This window comes from Syngnathus leptorhynchus, chromosome 11 (genome assembly GCF_054491065.1).
Source record: "Syngnathus leptorhynchus isolate UIUO chromosome 11, UIUO_Slep, whole genome shotgun sequence".
NCBI lineage: Eukaryota > Metazoa > Chordata > Actinopteri > Syngnathiformes > Syngnathidae > Syngnathus > Syngnathus leptorhynchus.
The window spans coordinates 12275722-12296295 of NC_141205.1; the positions used below are offsets into that span (position 1 = coordinate 12275722).

At 45.7% G+C, this 20574-nt stretch overlaps 4 protein-coding genes across 7 annotated transcripts in view; all 4 read left to right on the forward strand.

The window, feature by feature from the left end:
- LOC147049623 (plasma membrane calcium-transporting ATPase 1-like) overlaps positions 1–4813 on the forward strand; it is a 30753-nt gene extending 25940 nt beyond the window's left edge. For all 3 annotated transcript variants that reach the window (XM_085923366.1, XM_085923365.1, XM_085923367.1), the window contains one exon: positions 677–4813. In XM_085923366.1, coding sequence (XP_085779492.1) covers positions 677–910 — 234 coding nt within the window. In that variant the 3' untranslated portion in view covers positions 911–4813. The remainder of the gene's footprint in view (positions 1–676) is intronic.
- Positions 4814–6834: 2021 nt separating this feature from the next.
- On the forward strand, positions 6835–8564 carry pth4 (parathyroid hormone 4). Its single transcript, XM_085925170.1, has 3 exons — positions 6835–6966; positions 7878–7969; positions 8312–8564. Exons 2-3 carry the CDS (start codon positions 7881–7883, stop codon positions 8562–8564), a joined length of 342 nt encoding a protein of 113 aa, XP_085781296.1. The 5' UTR covers positions 6835–6966; positions 7878–7880.
- A 1048-nt stretch (positions 8565–9612) lies between these two features.
- Positions 9613–14851, forward strand: cept1b (choline/ethanolamine phosphotransferase 1b). Of its 2 annotated transcripts, none has more exons than XM_085925053.1 (10): positions 9613–9837; positions 10566–10796; positions 11106–11280; positions 11370–11517; positions 11793–11934; positions 12084–12168; positions 12970–13101; positions 13445–13603; positions 13738–13863; positions 13936–14851. In XM_085925053.1, exons 2-10 carry the CDS (start codon positions 10606–10608, stop codon positions 14041–14043), a joined length of 1266 nt encoding a protein of 421 aa, XP_085781179.1. In that variant the 5' UTR covers positions 9613–9837; positions 10566–10605; the 3' UTR covers positions 14044–14851. The 2 variants fall into 2 exon arrangements, with proteins under 2 accessions (XP_085781179.1, XP_085781180.1); XM_085925054.1 differs by having other exon boundaries at positions 11421–11517.
- A 737-nt stretch (positions 14852–15588) lies between these two features.
- On the forward strand, positions 15589–20429 carry LOC147049626 (protein SSUH2 homolog). Its single transcript, XM_085924030.1, has 12 exons — positions 15589–15742; positions 16835–16912; positions 16984–17056; positions 17224–17353; positions 17618–17678; positions 17784–17905; positions 17976–18038; positions 18227–18306; positions 18541–18633; positions 18850–18955; positions 19229–19336; positions 19567–20429. The coding sequence occupies exons 1-12, from the start codon at positions 15730–15732 to the stop codon at positions 19705–19707; spliced, it is 1068 nt and encodes a 355-aa protein (XP_085780156.1). The 5' UTR covers positions 15589–15729; the 3' UTR covers positions 19708–20429.
- The last annotated feature ends 145 nt before the right edge of the window (positions 20430–20574 follow it).

The following is a 20574-nucleotide window of genomic DNA, read 5'->3' on the forward strand; positions in this document are numbered from 1 at the left end:
GCCCAACTTTGTTCGGCGTACGACATACGGTACATGCACATGTGATTCATGCCATCGGTTATGCGTGACGGCGGCCATCTTGCAGAATGGAAATGAATGCAACGAAAAGTATTGTGCAGTCAAGGCAGCTGTGTGACGACTTTGCCGGCGCCTCTTGTGATGTTCAATCACTTTGCAATCGACATAAATGGGCGGACAAGAAAGAATCCACGGAATGGCGTGCAGACAACCTGCTGGTCACATGCCTTGAAGCGTGTTTGCATGTTGTGTTGCCTTCCGATTTCTTTGCCCTTCAGCTTGTGACCATCCATCATGTGTGTCATCGTCAATGACCCGACCCGCCCCGGCTTTTTTCTTTGTCAAGGATTTTTTTTTTCCTCAGATTTAAGATAAACGAGTAGATATTCCTTCACTTGTCCCACACGGGAAATTTGTTTGAACTTTGAGTTATTAGTTGTTGGACTTTGGAGGTTGAAGGAACAAAGAAACAGAAAGAGTTGATCACGTTTGCACTGTTTGGTGACTGTGATGTTTTTGTTTTGCTTGATTGTGCGGATGTTTCATCCCATTTGAAAGATGTTGGCGTGCTTCCCATCATCCCATCTGACCGCCTTTTGCTTCCCAATATGAACGAAACAGATGAAAGCCCGCTCTAACATCTTTTTTTTCTTGTCAGATTAAAGTGGTGAACGCGTTCCGGAGCTCGTTGTACGAAGGTCTGGAGAGCCCGGAGTCGCGTAGCTCCATCCACAGCTTCATGGCCCATCCTGAGTTTGTCCCGCTCTCCGAGGAGGAAGCTCGTATCCCGCCCATCGAGGAGTCAGGAGATGAGATGGAGACCCTCCCGGGAACCTCCCTGCCCTCATCCTACACAGCCATGCCGGGAGATGCCGCCACTTCATCCGCATAAGCTTCTTTCTTCACCTCTTCCTCCTCTCATCATCACCACCATCGTCCCACAGTTTTTTTTTTTTTTCTCACTCTCACTGAGCGGCCCAATTCCCACACGTTTCCACTGTTTCTTAGCAGCGGAAATTTGTCATGAACAGCTTTAGTGGTTCGTTTGCAGCATGTGGCAAACAAGAAACAAAAAAAAGTGTTGTTAGCAGTTGGCTAACAACAAAAAGTCAAAGTGCGAGTTTAGAGTCAAAACACTCATTCCGCGACACATATGGAGGAAGAGTTCATCGTCATGTCAGCCAGAAAAAAAGTCCAAACACACACACACTCATTCCCAACAAGAATTCCTCATGAGCAGGTTTGCAGTGATAGTGGGTTGTTCATTTGTGGCGTAAAACAACAAGTTAGCATGTGCTTAAAACAAGTCAAGAAAATTCCTCCGAAGAATTCCTCGTAGTGGATCGTTTGCCAAGTCAAAAACACGAATGGCAATAATCCCCATTTTTTTCCCCCGATAAATTCAAATTCACGGTGAGCTATGTTTTACCGTTAAGCATCGTAAGCATGTGGCTAAAAACAACAATCACAAAAAGTCAAAACACTGACCTGGTGAATCCCAATTCCTGCCACCCTTTTTTTCAATGGTCTTTTTTTTTTTTTTTAAGCAATGACAATTCTTTGTGAGTCAAGTCGAGTTGATTTGTATAGCCCTAAATCACAATGTGCAGTCTCAAAGGGCTTCACATAGACAATCAATTGACAATAATTCTCAAAACATCCCCTGATCTTGGGCTCCCAAAAGGGCAAGGAAAAAGTCCAAAACCCCTACCAGGGAGCACAGATGGAAGGATCACCAGGCTACTTTAGTAGGTTTTTCGCAGCATGTGGCTATAAAGAAAAACAAAAAGAATGAAAAAAGCAGCACGAAAAGAAGTGCGCTGATCATGTACATACGCTTCCGCTGAAGGCTAACAGAGATTTCTCGCTCGGATTTTTGTTGTTGTTGTTTTTAAGCCATTTTGAATTGAGTTTTTGTTTGTTAATCCTCTGACAAATGTTCTTTGTTGTTGAGTGTCACACTACTGTCTTCAAAGAAAACTTTTCTCCTTGTTAGCGTCTCTTTCTTTTTCTGTTTGCATGTGCAAAGACAGAATGTGGAGGGCCATCTGATGGCAGACAGCTGGGATAGGGAGAAGGTCAGCAAGGTTTTAAGTGGGGCGGGCGGGGGTGCATGTTGTGTTATATCTGTGTCACGTCGCATGCTAATTTGAGAATGAAAATTTGGAAATTCTGTTCCAGTGCCCACCAACCCGTCCGTCCACTTCTTGTCTGTTGGAAGTAACTTGTGACGACAGCTAGCTAGCGTGGTATCGTGGCCGATAGCAGCTTTGCTAAGCCGGAATGTAACTTCGACAATGAGCTGGTCGTTCCAGATCAAACTCATGACAAGCAAATCAAACCTATTGGCGTGCAGGCTTAACATTTGAGTATCAAAGTCATCAAACATGTTGGCGACGTCGCACCATAGTGCTAACGTCTACTTCCGCTGGTTGAAAGCCATCGAGCGCGCTAGTCTGAACGTCAAAAGTTTCCCGCCAGCCGACGGGAGGTCCAACTGTCTGTGAACACATGATTGTGTGTTAAAAGACAAGCTGTCTTGTGTTGTCTGTATTATTTTCCCCCTCCCAGCTCCATCAAACTCAGTGGATACAAGCTCAAGTCGGCCGTGGAGAGAAGGACTCCTGCCATGTTTGTGTCCAAAGCGGCTAGTTTCGTTTTTTTCCCTACAGAGCCATAGTCACTCGTTGCCATATTCACTTTGTTTCCCCCCCACTCCTGCCCTTTGGACTCTCAGCCCATAATAAGCAAAAGAATGAAAACTGCCGCCAGAGTACAAGGACCTGTGTGATGTTTACATGAAGAAATTCCAGCTCATTTCCTTCCACTTCCTGCTTGACGGCAATGCGGGGGGGGGAGTCTCTCTCTTTAGATGCGTTTCATATCAAAATGTGTTGGTCATTTTTTTACAACTTGTGTACTTTTATATTCACAACTTTTGAATATTTTGGAGGATCTAGAAGTCATCAGTGACATCTTAGTTTGTTTGCCCCTCCTCGTTGTTACGACACACATTCACACGGACGGACGGCCCGGCCCGGCCCTTAAGTGACTTGTTTACTTCCTGCTCAGTTGGATTGCCGATGTTCCGATTGGTCGCCGTCCCTCTTCAGGAGCCGACCGCCGGTCCCTTTTTCTTGCCGAGGCCAAACAGCATTGCCGTCCTAACCATAAACATCACCTTGATGGGAGCGTCTCAAAGATCTCCACGCAATGCCACGGTGACAGCATCTCCCCAACATACAAACTTTGTACCACGGAGATAAGAGCATCTTAAACAGCATCACCATGGCAACAAGAACATCTTAACAACATCGCTAGGGCAAAATGAGCATCACCGTGGTGACAGCGTCATTGGGATTTCCTACAGTGTCATTGAGCAGCACCGCCATGTTGGCAACATCTCCAAACATTGCCATGGTATCTTGACAACCTCAGAACAACATCCCCGTGTTTTTTTTTTCAACCTCCAAACATCACATGACAACAGCTTCTTGGGGAATGGTGAACAGCGGCTTCACGACAACAGTTTCTTGGTGACCATGGCAACAGCAGACACAGGAACACTAAATAGCATTGCGTGCCATGGCAACGGAAGCATCTTGGAAACATTGCCACGCTGACAGCCAGCCACTTAAACGCCATACAGCGTCACCACGGCAACCAAAACCATCTCTGTGGCAATGAGCATCTTTCAACATTTAGCCGATCACCAAATGAATTGCCGTGGCGACGGCATCTTTCCAATCTCAAGACTCGTATCAAAGGGGTTGGCGCCTGTGGCAGAACCATTTGTTGACGGCCATTTCACGTCAACAAGTACCGTGCTGTGCTGCATTTTTTTTTTCTCGAACATCAGCGCTACCTGCAGGAGGTGCCATGTAAGCACCACATCATAATATTAATCATCATGACCCGGCATGGCTTAAAAAAAAAAAAAAGAATGCCCCGCCAAAGTCCTCAAGCACCATTTATTTGCCCACCCGAAGCACGTCTGCCATACCCGTCGTATTAAATTTGCTCACAAAAGAAAAGAAAAAAAATCTAGATGAGACTGTCAAATCTCATGAACATTTTATTCGCATCCGTTACAGAAGAGAAACCTGTCTCTTTTAAAAAAAAAAAGTAAAATAAACTTTTCTATGTCTATATAATGTAAATATATAGACACATTCTCAGTTGATGGCAAAAAAGACTTGTTTTCCGTGCTAATGATGCTAATGATGATTATCTAATTAGGCGCGTGATGGTAGTTTTTTTTCTTTTTTTTTTGGTATAATCATAATCATCTGTGTGGCATGCATGACATATATTACCTACCCACAAATTTTCCGTGATTTTAAAAAGCAATATGTCCAACATGGTGCGATTGGTCGCATCGTGTTCCGTGTCGCCTTGAGTAATCGCTTCCTTCTTCCTGCCCCCGCCCCTTTCCTATACTCACGCACGCGCGCACGTACACGCGCGCACACACACACACACACACACACACACAACAAGAAAAGACTAAAATAGCAAGTGCATTTGGATCCAAATAAGTGTTGAGTGTTCAATGTCGTGTGTTGTGCATGTTTTTAGTAGGGAATGAAACCTCCCAAATGTTGCCTCGTTTTCCCGCCAATCCCGAGCGACATCCTTCTTGTCATTCCGCCGATTGGATGGATGATGACCATTTGACGCTCAACCCATTATGTTTGCCCAAAGATGTTGCGCCGCTCAACATTTGACAGGATGAATCGTAGATGGGATGCTTGCTGGAAAAGTCCTATTAATCATTAAAAACATTTACAAGTCATTTTGTTTGGTTGTTCTTTCAGAGGAAAAAAAAGACATTAAGATGATTCAAATTCAAATTTGCATTCTGAAAAGGAAATCTGATTCTATTCAATTGGATTTTTTCATGCACTGGAAGAAAAAAAAAACATTGCAAGATCAAACTGATGATTCATTTTGGGAGCATGACAGTGTCATACAAAAGTATATGTTATATATATCTGTTATTTCATTTGAATTGTTTATTGTGTCATCAATCACTCTGCCTCGTCTTTGTGTGTGTGTGTTGTAATCATATTAACACTTCTCATTGACACACTTGAGACAAAATGGTGCTGTTTTACGTCTGTCACAAATGTTCATGTCTTTATCTGACCTTTGGAAATTTCTTGAAAGGTTTGTGATGTAATTAGTGCTAGCGTGCTAATTTAAATGAGTAAACACAACTAATGAATGGCAACATTTTGTCGAGGCGGTCGACACATGATGACATGATGTTGGTTAACGTGTGATTTCATTGCATTTCAACATCCATAAGTTGGTGACACTGCCAGCGCACTAATTCAAGGGGAAAAAAATAGTATTCTTTTTTTTCATTTAGGAATACTAGCATATTAGTATCGGATTGGGAAATCATCTATCAATGATGCCCATTTATGACAACTATTAGCCTTTTGGACAAACCTCACCACACTCCCTTATTTGGTTTGTGTGCGATTGTTCTTCCTGTCTGTGTTTGACCACTTACTGTCCGCTTGAATCTATGCAACACGACAACGTCCCGAACAGACATAAAACAAAGAAACAAGCAATTCCTTCACTCAACACACACTTATTCATTCAAATATGCACACATAGACGATTGCATTCCCCCACACTCACTTGCGTGCACTTACGTGCTTATGTGTAGGTCCGCCCCTAAGGCCTGCCTCAAATATGTTGTCTTACACACTTTCACGCACACATTCGTAAACTGAAACATGATCTTACATACTGTACACACACACACTCAAAGGTGCAAAGTCACGCTGACACTCATAAAGGTTTACATATGCAGGCAGACTCACACACTCGCGCTGGCGCTCGCACTGGCGCAGATTTTCTTTGCTGTGCTGTACTCTGATCATGTGGAATGCCTTGCTTCACTTGCACTTGTGTTCTTTCTTGCTCTGATATTGTCATGTTGTTTAAACAAAAGAAGATAATCAAGTGACCCAGTTGTCTCATACACCTACATGTACTATATATAAATATCTATACAAATCTATTTACAGAAAATAAAGCCATTGGAATTTGACATGCCAGTGTCATTGGCGTCGTACCAGAAGTGACTTCCAAAAATGCGGACGGATGGATGGATGGATGGATGGATGGATGGATGGATGGACGGACGGACGGAGGGAGGGACGGACGGACGGACGGACAGACAGACGGACAAACGGACGGATTGATAGAACAGAGGCTGAGATCTACCGGAGTCAAATTCCATGTTTGGCATGCCCAAACATGGCCAATAAATTTCTTGACTAGATGAACGGATGATGGATGTCGCCGAGGGGCCGGCGTGGTGTCCCTCTATTGCTCCTGCCACTTTACTCGCAGGAGTCAACGGGCAATGTAGCAGATCCTTTTAAGAGCGAGCACCTCCGCCATGGCTCACGCGCTTGCTCGTCAATGCCGGAACCTTTTTGAAAGACACGCGTGACCGATGACTTCATTGTTCTTGCGTGGCTCCCTCTCTCTCACGCAAACGTTCCCTTTGCTTCTGGCGGGCTCCAAATGGCTATTGCTGGAAGCTGGTCCCAACACATTCTTGCAGGATGGAAACCGGGGGCTTCCCTTGTTGTCACAGCGACTGCTCATCTCGACTTCATTAGCCAGCAAGATCTCCGAGCGACAAACACGTCCAACTTTCATCAGCCACTCAAACACATGCCCAGGAATTAGTCATGTCCCTTAGCCATTCTCTTCTCGAGAGATGAAAGGACATAATAGACAAATCAATGCGATCTCACCCTGCTTATCAAAGATTTGGAGCCTACACACAAACAAGAGATCTGATGTTGCGTGTATGCGCGTGTGTGTTGATGTGCGTGCTTGTTAGGGTTCCTTTATAAAAGGTCTGGAGGGTGAGATTTCTCTATTTTTCTGCTGAGGATCTGCTCTCTCCACTGGGTGAGTAGCCCTTCACTTCAACATAGGCAGACTTAAGGAGGGAAAAAAAAAATTGATTTGGACTGAGGAACTTATTTGGACTGAGGAAACACTTGTTAAAGTGAGCCATCAATTAGCCTTTGACCTTTTGTTGGAGTCAATTTTGTCCTCCACTGTAGGAAGTCAGGCACGTCGACGTTTCGAATAGTTGGCTGACGATAATTGTTCAGTTCCATAGTTGACGGTTTCTTGCATTGCCCAAGTGTAAACATTTTGTTTTCCTTGGAGATACGACGACACTGTAGAAGACTTTAGCCAAAGTTAGGACATTGCATTTGATTCATGATCATCTGTCGCAAAAAGGGTTTTGAATGTTTTTGTGACTGACATGAAGTTGGTTGAAAGTTGACATTTTGCAAAACCAAAATTGCATATTTGGTAAATGTTGGCTATATTTTTGTCTGCTATTAGATTGTTTGTCCCTCAGATGATTCCAAATATGTGTAACCCCGCCCAGCATTTTTCACATTTTCAATTTCTTCCTTTTTTTAAGTGAAATAAAATCATCTCTTTTGCACTTTGAGTACTGAGGGTAGAAAAGCGCAAGCACAAGAGTTCAGAAATCATGTTAAAAAGTCAATAAACCCAAAAATGGGATTGAACATTTATTAAGGCATTTTGGATTTTTGTCTGTCACTTGATTTGGCTTCCCCTGCGACAAGGCAGAAAAGGTCCTTGCCTTCTCCCCCTTTTTTGTTAAGCTCAGATACACAAAGAACTCCAAAGAATAATCCAAGTGATTTGCCATTTTTGCTTGATTTCTTTCTTTTTTTTGTCTGAAAACAAATATTTGATGTCCTCTGAGAACAGGAAATGTTGTTACTTTTTTGGGGGAGATCAATGTAAATTGGATCAATGTTTTGTGTTGTTAGAAGATGCAGATGAGTGACATCCCTGTGCGGCGGCTGGTGGTCTTTGTGCTCCTGGTGCTACTCCCCACCGGGCTGAGTGAGCAGAACCACAGGTGAGGCCGTCTCGCCCCTGAAAATGTAGACTAGCTGCTTTAGGGCGCTTGGCCGATGTGGGCAAAAGGAGAAGAGCTACGGGACAAAAAGAAAAATTGTCCGACGGGCATTTGAAACAGGCTTTGCGCTGGTGTCAAAATGTCATTTTTAATGGAGAAAAATGCCAATACGTGAGCAAAGACCTTACCCCATGTCAAATGATTTTTTTTTCCGCTGTAACAATCTCTGGCTAGTATTGGCGGTGTCGGTGAGGCCCCAGCGAGGTTAATGAGTTGACGACGTCTTCTTTGCTCTCAAACACGTCCATCGAGGTTTCTGATGGTGTTTCCTTGCGCTCGCAGTCGCCGAGCGGTGGCCGAGCACCAGCTGATGCACGACCGCGGTCGCAACATCCAGAGCCTCAAGCGGCTCATCTGGCTGTCAGGGGCCATGGAGGGGCTGCACACGGCCCAGACGCGCTCGCTGGCGGCACCGGTGGCCCGGGAGGCCCCCGAGGACCAGGACGACCCTGACGTGGCCGCTCTGCTACGCCGGCTCCTCAGATACTTCTTCCAGAGTCCTTACGGGACGCGCGCGGTCCAACGAGAGGCCTGAACCCCTCGGCTCCATCCAAACCTGACTCCTGGCTGCAAAACGGAATGCGGTATAGTGGATATCATAAGTCTACACACCCCTGTTCAGAGGCCAGGTTTTTGTGATGTGAAATAAATGAGATCAAGATAAATCAATTCAAAAGTATTTCCACCTTAATCTCCAACAGATGTATATTCATTGCAGACAGTTTTGTATGAACTACCTACAAGTGGCACTTGAGTAAAAGTATCATGTATCTCTGTATTTACAAAATGTATGTGTTGTCTATATCATGTATTTCTCGGTCAAGTTTTGGCTGCATACGAATGCAGTAAACAAGTAGGCCATCCTTTGTCATCTGTTGTCACGGTCACATTGCAACCTTCTCCCGCTTCTTTTATCTTGATTGCTCCCTTTGCTAAGGTCATACCTATAAAAATGGAACCCTTGAAGGTTCTTAAAATGTTCATATTGTGCAATAACAAATGCAGTTCATTCAAACCAAAACCAGAACAAAATACAAACAAAATAACATAACAATAATAATAATAATTGATGGACCAATTATGAGAATCCAGGTGAGTTCTATTTTTAGGCATTAATTTTTTGAATTAAATGTAATCAAATAAAAGTGGAAATCATGGAAGTAATTGAATGGAATAATTTCCTTTGTCTTACATCAAATTAAAAAAAAAATCCTGGAAACTTAAATATTTCTCATCTAAAAATAATAACTTTCAGACTAATCATTGACACACAGACACGTTTAGATTTAATTTTCAGGTTTTATTTTGATCATTTTTCTGAACTGAAATTAAACTACATTGAAGTGCTGAAAACCCCCCAATTGAATTCTGATTTGAACCTTTTTTAAGTTTAGTGTTAGATTTGATTTTGTTATTAAATTTGAATGAAAAATGCGAAATCAACATGATAATGATTAGAATCACATGCAATTGAAATCCCATTTACTACATTGTCTTCCAATGAAATTGAGAGACAATTCCTTTGAATGGGAAATTGGCAACGTATTTCTTGGCTCCGCCTTGTCAACCAGGTGCGCAGTTGGGTGGCACTCTGCAAGTAACGCGAGCTTTCCAACGGGATGATGCCAGATCTCGTGCGGTGTCTTGTCAATCACGGTGACACTAAAGCAGGACTGGAGCGGAGCGGTCGCTGCGGATTTCTATTCTCCTCATAGTCGCACACCTTTCGCTCCGCTGCTGTGGGTTCCTGTGTGTCGGCGTGAAGAGCTTTGGGTCTCCCGTCGGACCTTCCGCGGCTCTCGGTGCAGGTACGTGCGCCCGGCTACGGGTCTTTAGCAATCGAGGCTAGCTCGGGCTGGGAGGGAGGAGCCGACTCCCTTCCCTGCCCGACTCTCCTCTTCTCCCAAGCCCTAACCCGCAAGCGTGACCCTTACCCTCGCCCTTTGGGGCTGCGTGCACGACACAACCGCGCGGGCGGGATTGCTTCCTAAGCGGAGAGAACAAGTTGGACGCTCGGGAGGTGGCGGCTAGCCGAGCTAATGCTAACGCTCATGGTCAACATCAGCGGCCAGGCTGAAGCGAAGCTCGTCGCTAGCTCTGCAGGTGTTGTTTTTTTTTTGGGACAAACTGCAAGTAGCGTTGATGACTGCATGGTCGTCTGTTTATTGCCCTCCCTTCTCGCGATTGTTCTAGCTTGTTTCACCTTTCCCAAGTAATCGACCTGTTTAAAGCGCTTGCTTATGACGAATTTGCACAGGCAGTCACGTTTAAATTTGATTGTCGCATTACACCACCATCAGTAAATATTTTAGATACATATGAGCCAATGTCAATGTAAATTGCTAGTAAAAAATAACCGTGTTGAATATTTTTATATTTATTGACTGATTAATCGATCACCAGAATTTTCTTCTGTCAAAAATCAAAGTCAACATTAGGCTCCAAAAAGACCTTCCAGTCGGCCTCAGTGAGAAAAAAACATTTTGTATAAAGGCTGAAAGTTATGCAAATGCTTTTGTCCTGGTGATGATTGTAGGCGGTGTCCAAATTGGGAGCAGCGGGCCAGCCGGGGCTCCATGAGTGCGACGGGGCAGCAGCACGGGGGGGGGCTGCGCTCCCGCCGGGCGCTCGTCCGGGACCGGGAGCCCGGCTCGGGCACCGGCGTGGAGGCCAGCTGCTGGCTGGCGCCCGGAGTGCTACGCAGGTTCCTCGAGCTGCCTTCGCCCCCCCTCTCCAGGCATCAGCTCAAAAGGCTGGAGGAGCACAGGTACGCACGCCCACAGTTGATCGCGGCCCATAATTGCCACCGTGATGCATGGATGTATTTGAGGAAGGGAAGCGGATGTAGAGTAGAGTGCCTAAAGGGCCGCAATCTGTCGAGGGTGCGCTCGGTTCCGCCCCAAAAGTAGGTTGCTGCCTGGACAAGCCGCTGAGAAGTTTCCCCATTTGATCGTAGCGTGTGTGTGTGGGAATAAATGAGGCCGTTTGACGCCCGGACGGGCTGTGGGACAAGTCGGCGGCTAATAAATTACAACCAACCACTGCCGTGTGTGTGTGTGTGTGTGTGTGTGCGCAGGTACAGCAGTGCCGGCTGCTCGCTGCTGGAGCCTCTGATGCAGCGCTACTGGGAGTGGCTGGTGGGCCGTGTGCCCGCCTGGATCGCGCCCAACCTAATCACCATTGTTGGCCTGGCCACCAACATTGTCACCACCCTGGTGCTGGTCTACTACTGCCCCACCGCCACCGAGCAGGTAAGCGAGCTGAGTCGCAGTGCCTTCACGCATCACGTGCCTCAAAATGTCCGACCGACCGACCGACCGACCCGCACTGCATTTGGCAGGCGCCGCTGTGGACGTACCTGATGTGCGCAATGGGGCTCTTTGTGTACCAGTCGCTGGACGCCATCGACGGGAAGCAGGCCAGGCGCACAAACAGCAGCTCGCCTTTGGGGGAGCTCTTTGACCACGGCTGTGACTCCCTCTCCACCGGTCAGACCTTTTATTGCTCGCAAAAAAAAACAAAAAAACTTACCTGCATCACTCTACTACCACCTTTGGGCAGAGGGATGCTCTTTTTATTCATTTTTGTCTTGAAGTAAAATGTAATCCACTATTCCAAGGTGTCTGTAATAGGACGTTGGTTTAACAATGGGAAAAGACACATTTAAGAACCAAGCTTTATTTTTGTCACGTTTGACCTTCTGCTCCTCTGGCGCATTATTTAGTCAATGTTGAAATGTTGCCGCCCACTTTGTCTTCTGCAGTGTTTGTGGTGTTGGGAACGAGCATCGCGGTGCAGCTGGGCACCAACCCCGACTGGATGTTTTTCTGCTGCTTCGCCGGCATGTTTATGTTCTACTGTGCCCACTGGCAGACCTACGTGTCGGGAACGCTGAGATTCGGCATGTAAGTTGGCCAACAGGCACCGGCTGGCGTTGCCGCTTTCCACTTTCAATCAATGGACAAAGCTTGCGTGATGAAAGAATGATCAAGTGTGTGTGTGCTCAAGGTGCTCAGCATTAACCATTAGCAGTAATTCACGTCCCGTCCCTCAGCATCGACGTGACCGAAGCGCAGCTCTTCATCATGAGCATGTACTTGCTGGCAGCTCTCGGAGGCTCCGCCTTCTGGCAGGCGCTGGTAAGAAATACATGAGGCGTTCTTGTCATTCTTGTGTCCATCTCGTAGGAAAAAAAAAAGTCATGAAAAAATATTCCAGTCATCGTTCAAAAAAATTCATCAAATAAAATGTCTAAGAAAGGCTTGATTTGGTTAGTTTTATAGTTATCAAATGTCCTCCCTCCAGTTCATGACAAAATGCAACGGAGACGACACCTTTCGAATTGTGAAACCTCGTGCAGCCACGAGAGAGCGCCTGCGTACCTACCTCACTGGCCGTGCCTCATCTCAAATGGAAACGTTAACCATCTCTTAATCCTAAATAGGTTGACACGTTGCTGTACAACCTTAAAGTCATAACAATATAGGCAATCAATATGTCCCTTTTGACGCTGATTGGCCTACCATGCACTCATGTAAGCGGAGACCTCCGCTAAGGCTTTTAACATTTCTCCTGGCTGAAATTGAGGACAATAACCATGATGAGAACTTGTGCTACAATTTCTGGGTTCAACTTGAATGTGGAATAAATAACACTCTGGACTCGAGGTTAAAAAAGAAAAATCTGAGTAATTATTATGGTATGAAACTCCAGTCCTTGGAGGCCACATTCCTGCACCAGTTCATCCTCAGGTTCTGCAGTAGCCTGCTAATGAGCCTGATGAATTGAATCAGGCCTTCAGAAATATGTAGGAATGCAGCCCCCGAGGACTGGAGTTTGACATCCCGCTTGGGACTCTGATGTTGTTGTTTGCTTGAAAGAAGACGACTTCTTGCGGCGCGTCGTTCAAACAGAACTCTGCTTCCCTTTTTACTCCGCAGATTCCCATTGTTAACGTCCAGGTGAAAATGGTTCCTGCCCTTTTCACCTTTCTCGGAGCAATCTTCTCCTGTAGCAACTACTTCCGAGTCATCTTCACCGGAGGCGTCGGCAAGAACGGCTCCACCATCGCGGTAAGTCTGCGCTAGCGCCGCCGGGAAAGTTCTCTGCACTCGGCCACACGGGAAATCGGCCTTTTTGATCGGAACCCGCCGTTTTGGGCTCTCAAATGAGAACTTGGGAAAATTCCGCTGTTGAGACAAAGTTGGTATGGCGTGACATTTCCCCGGCAGGGGTTTCGGGAGTCGACACGGGGAAAGAAAAGTCTCTGAAAAGACACAGAAAGTCTGACGTGTGTTTAGGTTTGGAGCGGAACTTTCGGGAGGTCCTTGTAGCCTTTCTGGGTTGCTTTGGAAAAGGAGCTCCTGCTCGAAATGTTGGCACGGCACAAAATCATGTCTTTTTCCTGTTGGTCAGGGAACCAGCGTGCTGTCGCCGGTGCTGCACATCGGCTCCGTCATCGTTCTGGCCGTCATGATTTACAAGAAGTCGGCCGTGCAGCTCTTCGAGAAACACCCCTGTCTTTACATCCTGGCCTTTGGCTTCGTCTCTGCAAAAATCACCAATAAATTAGTCGTAAGTCAAACACGCTGGCTCGGTTGTTTTTTCTTTTTCTCCCCTTCCTTCTTGAGCGCCTGGCCGGCACTGAGCACAAAGAGCGGCCACGTCCGTCCCGCGCTGACTGCTGTGGTCTGATGTTGTGTCCTCAGGTAGCGCATATGACAAAAAGCGAAATGCACCTGCACGACTTGGCCTTCCTGGGACCGGGCCTCCTCTTCCTCAATCAGTATTTCAACAGTTTTATTGATGAGTACCTGGTGCTGTGGATTGCGCTGGTGAGTGGCAGTCATCGGCTCGATCGTGGCAGGCGCGTTGCTGGCTTGCTAATGACTAGCGTGTGGGCGCAGGTTCTGTCCTTGTTGGATCTGCTGCGCTACTGCGTGAGCGTGTGCAACCAGATCGCCGGCCACCTTCACATCTTTGTCTTCAAGATTACACCTTGCTCGCTGCGCTGATTGCGCAGGGGCAGGGGCGCTCACCGTCTGTCCCTAACCGGCCGGCCGGCCGTCCGTCCGCCTCCTCAGTTGGCTTATCAAAAGTCGCCGCTTGAGCTCAGCCAACCCCGGGAGCACTCATGTCACACTTGCCACACTCGACCGTTACTTCCTGTCAGTTTTTCTTTGAAGACTTCAGGTGCTACCCGAACACACACACAGACACACACACAGACACACACACAGACAGAGACAGACAGACAGACAGACAGAGACAGACAGACAGACAGACAGAGACAGACAGACAGGAAGAAAGCAACCCGTTTCGCTTCATACGCACGTCTTTTTTTTGTTGCTTTCTCCTTCTTGTAAATAGGTGCCTTTTGATTGGCTTGCCTCCTTATTACTGCAACTTTAGTTTTGTATTTTACTACTACTGTCTAAAATTGCAAATAACCATTTATTAGGTGTACATTTTGCGGGGTAAAACTGGGTTCTTCTATTTATTGTCGACATGAAGTTTTTGTTTGTGCCAAAATGAAATAAATACAACACCTATTGAATCCAACTAAGTATTAATGAATGGAAATGTAAAAATAACTCAAATACTAATTGTAATCTTATCTAATGACTGATTTGATCAATTGTATGCCCTTTTTCTCATTGATGTAATGGAATTCTTTATCTCGTGAGTGACATTTTTATGTATATGTGACATTAATGATTTAATGGAATTAATGACAAAAGAAATAGACATTTCATAGAATAATTCAACAATTAATCAAATGTTGATAAAAAAAATGATGAAACCACACAAACCTAAAGCACGTTCATTCATTCTCGCCATGAATCAAAATCATGTCAGCATCTTAGCACTATTTTGCGTTGACACAAACATTTGCCTTGAGGGTAGGACATTCCTGACAAACATCTTGAGACATGTTGGTTTGGCATGGAGATAATGACACACACACACACACACACACACACACACACACACACACACACACACACACACACACACACACACACACACACACACACGTGACACAACAAAAGTAAGAAAATGTGATGTTGGGATTGTTGCTGCGGTCTTTGAGTTGCTTGATTTCTCCATACCCGATGGGTATGGAAGTATATCCATAGATGGGCGTCGCCAGCATTCCTGCAGTACTCGGTGTCAAGTTAACTTTGAAATCGTAGGAAAAGAACTTTCAGCCCTTTAGATCAAAATTGCATGTCTTACGTCACTCATCATTTTGCCCCAAGACCCAAATATTTCATGATTTATATTGATTTGTTTTTTTTTTAATCAAGCGTTTATCTATCAACACCCTTGTTGCAGTGCGCTTGCTCGACTACTGCAAGAAAATAATGTTACGATATTTTCACCCGGATTGGGGTCCATTCATGATGCGGCATTTTTGTGCAACAGCTTTGGGTGACATAAACAAAACATCATAAACAAAACAAAAATACCTGACCGTGGATTTCCAAATGAACTCATTGTCCGTGACACGCCCTGGGATTTATTTTGAAACACGCGTAGAGGAAACGGTCTGTGTAATTGACAAAACGCTGTCCTAGGGACGTGCTCTGCTCTGCTCCGCTCCGCTCTGCTCTGCTCTGCTCTGCACCGCTCCGCTTGCACGCTTGAGTTGCAACATTTTAGGTGTGTTTGCCGTCCAAAAATTGTTCTTGAGCAGGATGAACACCGCAGGTAAGCACCCGTCAAAACAACAACATGAACAAGAAAATGTCCAATGAAGCGCAACAGCAGCTAGCAGCCAACCTTAACCCGCTTTCTTACATGAAATCCGCGATTTTGTTTGTTATTAATATCATTATTATGAAGCGGTTCTGTCATGTCAACTACCTATGCACCCCGGACAACCAATAGAATCCAATTGTTGCGCAACAATCATGTTGGGCCTAATTCATGAGAGTTGCCGAGGGTGGAAGAATTCAAAGAATTCAAAGAATTCACGATCCAAATGGGAACATGTGAGCCCTCGGAACGCCTTGGAATTCATTTGGGACAGTCTGAAACGCTTCATGAAATAAAGCTCAGTGTTCACCTTTCAAGCTGCTGGCTTCAAATTGACCCAAGGAGTCGGCTCAATATGTTTTTTAAAAACAACCCAATATCAATATCAAAACATTTGATGTCGATCCATCGATGTCATTTTTGGAGCTATTTCCAAGTGACTGACAGCGAGCGACTAGTCGGTGACAGGTTGTGCAGTGTGAGCGCCTGCAACAGCTGCATGCATGCATGCATGTAAGTCACGTCATACGTGCCCGTTGTTTTCACACGGATTGTATTTCTTGATGGAAAAGTCGACTTGAAGAGCAAAACCTGAGGCTTCGTTTGGCCTCCTTTATTTGACTGAATGTTCCCTCCCTCGTCTTCAAATGATTTTCACCTTTCTACTTCCACTGCGTGTCCTATTACTTTTGTCCAAGTTCCACATTTTTTGAAACATGTCCGATAATTGAACCAACTTCCCACTTTGGCTGTATTTCCAAATACTCCTGTTTAGATGTTATTTCTTACCTTTCTTCAGCTTTTCACTTCCCAACACTTGATTTTGTTACATGGCCTGCTTCACAATCCCATGTTTTTCCTTCCCCATTTTACTTCCTGTATGTGTCCCAAAATGTTTTCATTGGAGCAAAAGTGTTTGGACACGTGTTGTTAAAGAAGTGGAAAATGTAGACTGTCAGAAGTGGGACAAAGGTGTAGGGACACCCACAAAGACTTCTTTTTGACATGTCTACCTTATTGTTTTGCGTTGCTGTTGTGTTTCAGCCGTGTACCCGCCCGTGGCCATGCCCACCAACGCGTTCCCCAACATGCCCGGGTATGAGGACATGGGCCAAGGCGGAGGTGAGAGCCGGCCAGCAATACCAAAAACTTGAGATTTGGATACATCTTCCACATGTTTCATTTATGCCCAGGCTTCCTGCCGCCCCCCATACCCGTGGAGCCGGTGGCCCCACCCCAACCAGGCCCCGAGGCCGACCACTGGAGGTACTACATCTCTCAATTGGGGTTGCATCATATGGTCCCCATTCTTTGAAAAACGAAACCAGGCTTAGAACCGGTGCTGCTTGACATTTTGTGGCACAACGTGGTACTGCACTGAGGGTGGATGAAATGTTTTGATAAATGCAAGTCCTGTTGTTTGCATCCGCTAGCATCCCATCCTTGTCTGAGGACGACGCCCGCGAGGCCTTCCAGAGCTTCGTCGCGTCCAACTGTTGCTACAACAAAGCGCCAGCCAACGACGGAGTCATCACACAGATGGAGCCCTTCAACACCTACAGGGTTAGCAAAGATGCTACACTGGCTTCACTTTGCACTTCCTCTAGCTATCCCAATAGGGTTTTTTTTTTTTTTTTATCCATCCCCCACATTTGTTTTTTCCTTTTTTCTCTGTGTCCCAATATGTTCATCCAAATTTCCACATTTCTTTCATTCCATTGTACTTGTGCTCGGATTGGACGTGTGTGCGCATATATCTGTCTGTTTGTCCGTCCATGTCTTGGATGACAATCGTGCTCATTGTATATGTGTGTGTGTGTTCATTAGTATCGACTAGAGACTTTCACTGAATCTAGGTCAACCGAGTGGGGCAGCAAACCTCATGAAGGTACACACGCACACACACACATGCACACACACACACACACACACACACACACACACACTCGTAAGGTGTGTGATGGACAGCCGTGTGTGTGGTATGAATGAGCAGGCGAGGCGCCGGACTTCTACACCCAGACGGCCCCCCGTCCCTGGGAGATTCAGGCCACGCCCCCCAACATGTTCACCAATCACACAGAGCTCATCCGCGTGCCTTACACCTCCTCCATAAAGGTGAGTGCGCCTACGTGGCTACACAATCGTGTAAAACGCTTGTTGAGCTTTCGTCTGTGTGGGCGTGCAGGACTGCCACGACTGCAATGGGACCGGTAAGAAGCCATGCGAGGAGTGCGACGGAAGCGGACATGTGAGTTGGCCTTCATGAACGCAAGCGCCCATTTTTGCAAACATCACGTGATCAAATCTAAACGATGGCGCTTGCGGGTTGACCGCGTTTGCCGCTGTGATCGGCAGAACGACGGCTCCATGACTCATAGTGGGTGGATTTTGTCATCGACCTGCTCAAAAATCCGCTGAGTGTTTTGCCGGTTTCAGAAAGCGTGCTGGGTGTGTAACGGCTCGGGCACCAAAGACGATCAGAACTGCTCCCACTGCAACTCTACAGGCAAAGACAGGTACTGCGCCCTTCCTCGACACCGCCGCCTCAACTTGGCAGGTTGATTGGTTCCCTAACCGTGCTCCAAACTCAAAGAACTCCCACCTCAAATCATCTTTCCCCATTGAAATATATGGGAGCGCCATCAATCTGTTCCAGAAAGACCAACAGGAATTCTTTGATCGAGGCCTTTTGCGAGCTAAGCAGTACGCATCTGAATGTCTTGCGGGATTTTACGCGCATGCTCGTGCAGATGCAGGAAGTGTGACAGTCGCGGCTACGACAATTGTAAGACGTGCAAGGGAAAGAAACAACTGCTGACCTTCATCCAGCTCAAAGTGGAGTGGTGAGTTGCCACGTTACAATTGTGTCCTTGATGGACAGCTCACATCAAATTGGTTGTGCCTTTCTTTGCATCTACATTGACACAAAATGACTGTTTTGTTCGGCTAATTCTTCAATAAACAAATACAATGTGCTCGCTAAACTGTGTGTGTTTTTAAATGGTTTTTCCAGCCTGAAATGACAGACGCGCTACACTATGCTGCGTGTGTGTACGCAGGACTAACCATGTGGAGGATCACGTGGTGGAGCAGAACAGCAGCTTGAAGATTGACGACCTGCGTTCAGTTAGCGGAAAGGAGCTGTTCAAGAACAACCATTACCTGGTACTCACGCACGGGCAGGTGCACGTACACATACAAGGCATGTAAATAGCCCACAAAAACATATGGGAAACACATACGCACACAGACATTCAAATACAATCTAGCCCACACAAAAACACTAACGTTAGCCAAATACATCAACAAACACTTACTCAAACATATGCACGTGTAGAAATGCATGAACTCCCTTACACAAAAACAACGAAAAATGACCAAAACCCTGCAAAATGCAACCAGCCGAACGAGTGAGCACGCGGGCGCTGAATTCCTCAGGTGTACCCGCTCGTCGGCTTCCCGGAGCCGGCCGTCTGCGAGGCGTCGGCACGACTGGTCCGAGAGCACCAGAGCAAGTACAGCCAGACGTCCAGGATCCTGCAGCAGGTAAGGATGTCACCACTGTGCATGGATGTGGACGCATGTACTTTTATGTCCTGTATGTCTTTGTGAGTATTTTTCTATTTGTGCGGGTAGGTGTATGGTCTTGCATACGCGTGCTTCTGTGAGTGTGTGTCTTTGTCTGCACGTTTGTGTGTGTGTGTGCGTGTGTGTGGATGTGAGATTTTTTTTTTGCATTCATGCAATACGCGTGTGTGTGTTTGTGTGTGTTTCAGAAGCAGATGGTGGAGTTGATCCCCATCACCAAAGTGAGCTACAAGTGGAAAGGCGACTCTCACGTGTTCTACGTTTTTGGTAACGAGCAGCAGGTCAGCGCCGCCGACTACCCGGCCAAATGCTGCTGCATCATCCTCTAGGTCTGCCTCCTCCAATGCTGGTCACCAAACACGCAAAACGAAAAGTGCAAAAGTTGTCGAAGTGTAAACAATCGCGTTTCTCAAACGAGGGCTTAAAAAATGATCAGAACTAACCAAGGTTCGATCATAAGGCGCACTGTCGGCTTTTGAGAAAATGTTTGGTTTTTAGGTGCGCCGTATAGTCCGGAAAATACGGTAGTCTTTTTTTTTTTGGGCTTTTATTGCCACCCAGTCTAAATATTGCTGTTTACACTCATTTTTGACATGATTACCTCATAGTACCAATCCCTTTAAATGGGAGTGCAAGGCTTTGTGGATGTTTTCAACTTTTTGCCTTAATCATGTTATATCAATGGGGAAAATCAATTTATGGGGGAAAAAAAATATGCGCAATATAAAATTGATCATTAAGTGTCAAGTGTTTTTGATGAGTTAGTATTGAAATTTTCTTCAGGGTGCCTAAAGCCTCGTGCCTCCAGCTGGCTGCCTCCAATACCACTAGCCAAAAAGTTGTTCTTTTTTAATAAATACTCATGTGTTGCATGCCTTCCTGTAATATGTGGCATTTTACATGTCTCTTGTTTATCTCGTGACATATTCACTTTTGCATGTTTAAAATGTCGAATTTGTTCAAGCAGGTAGATCTACTACTCACTAATGTTTGTGCACCGGTGCTTTTTATTATCATTGTATCCCCGTAACAACAAATAAACAATCCCTCTAATCACTCTATCACTTCTGGTTGGTGTTGGAAAAAAAAAAAAAGAACCGTCATACATGTATGTACATGTATGTAGTAATCTATATGATCTAACTAGCATAGCTCGGTAGTGGATAGCTATGTTTTTCTTTTCACATTTAATTTAG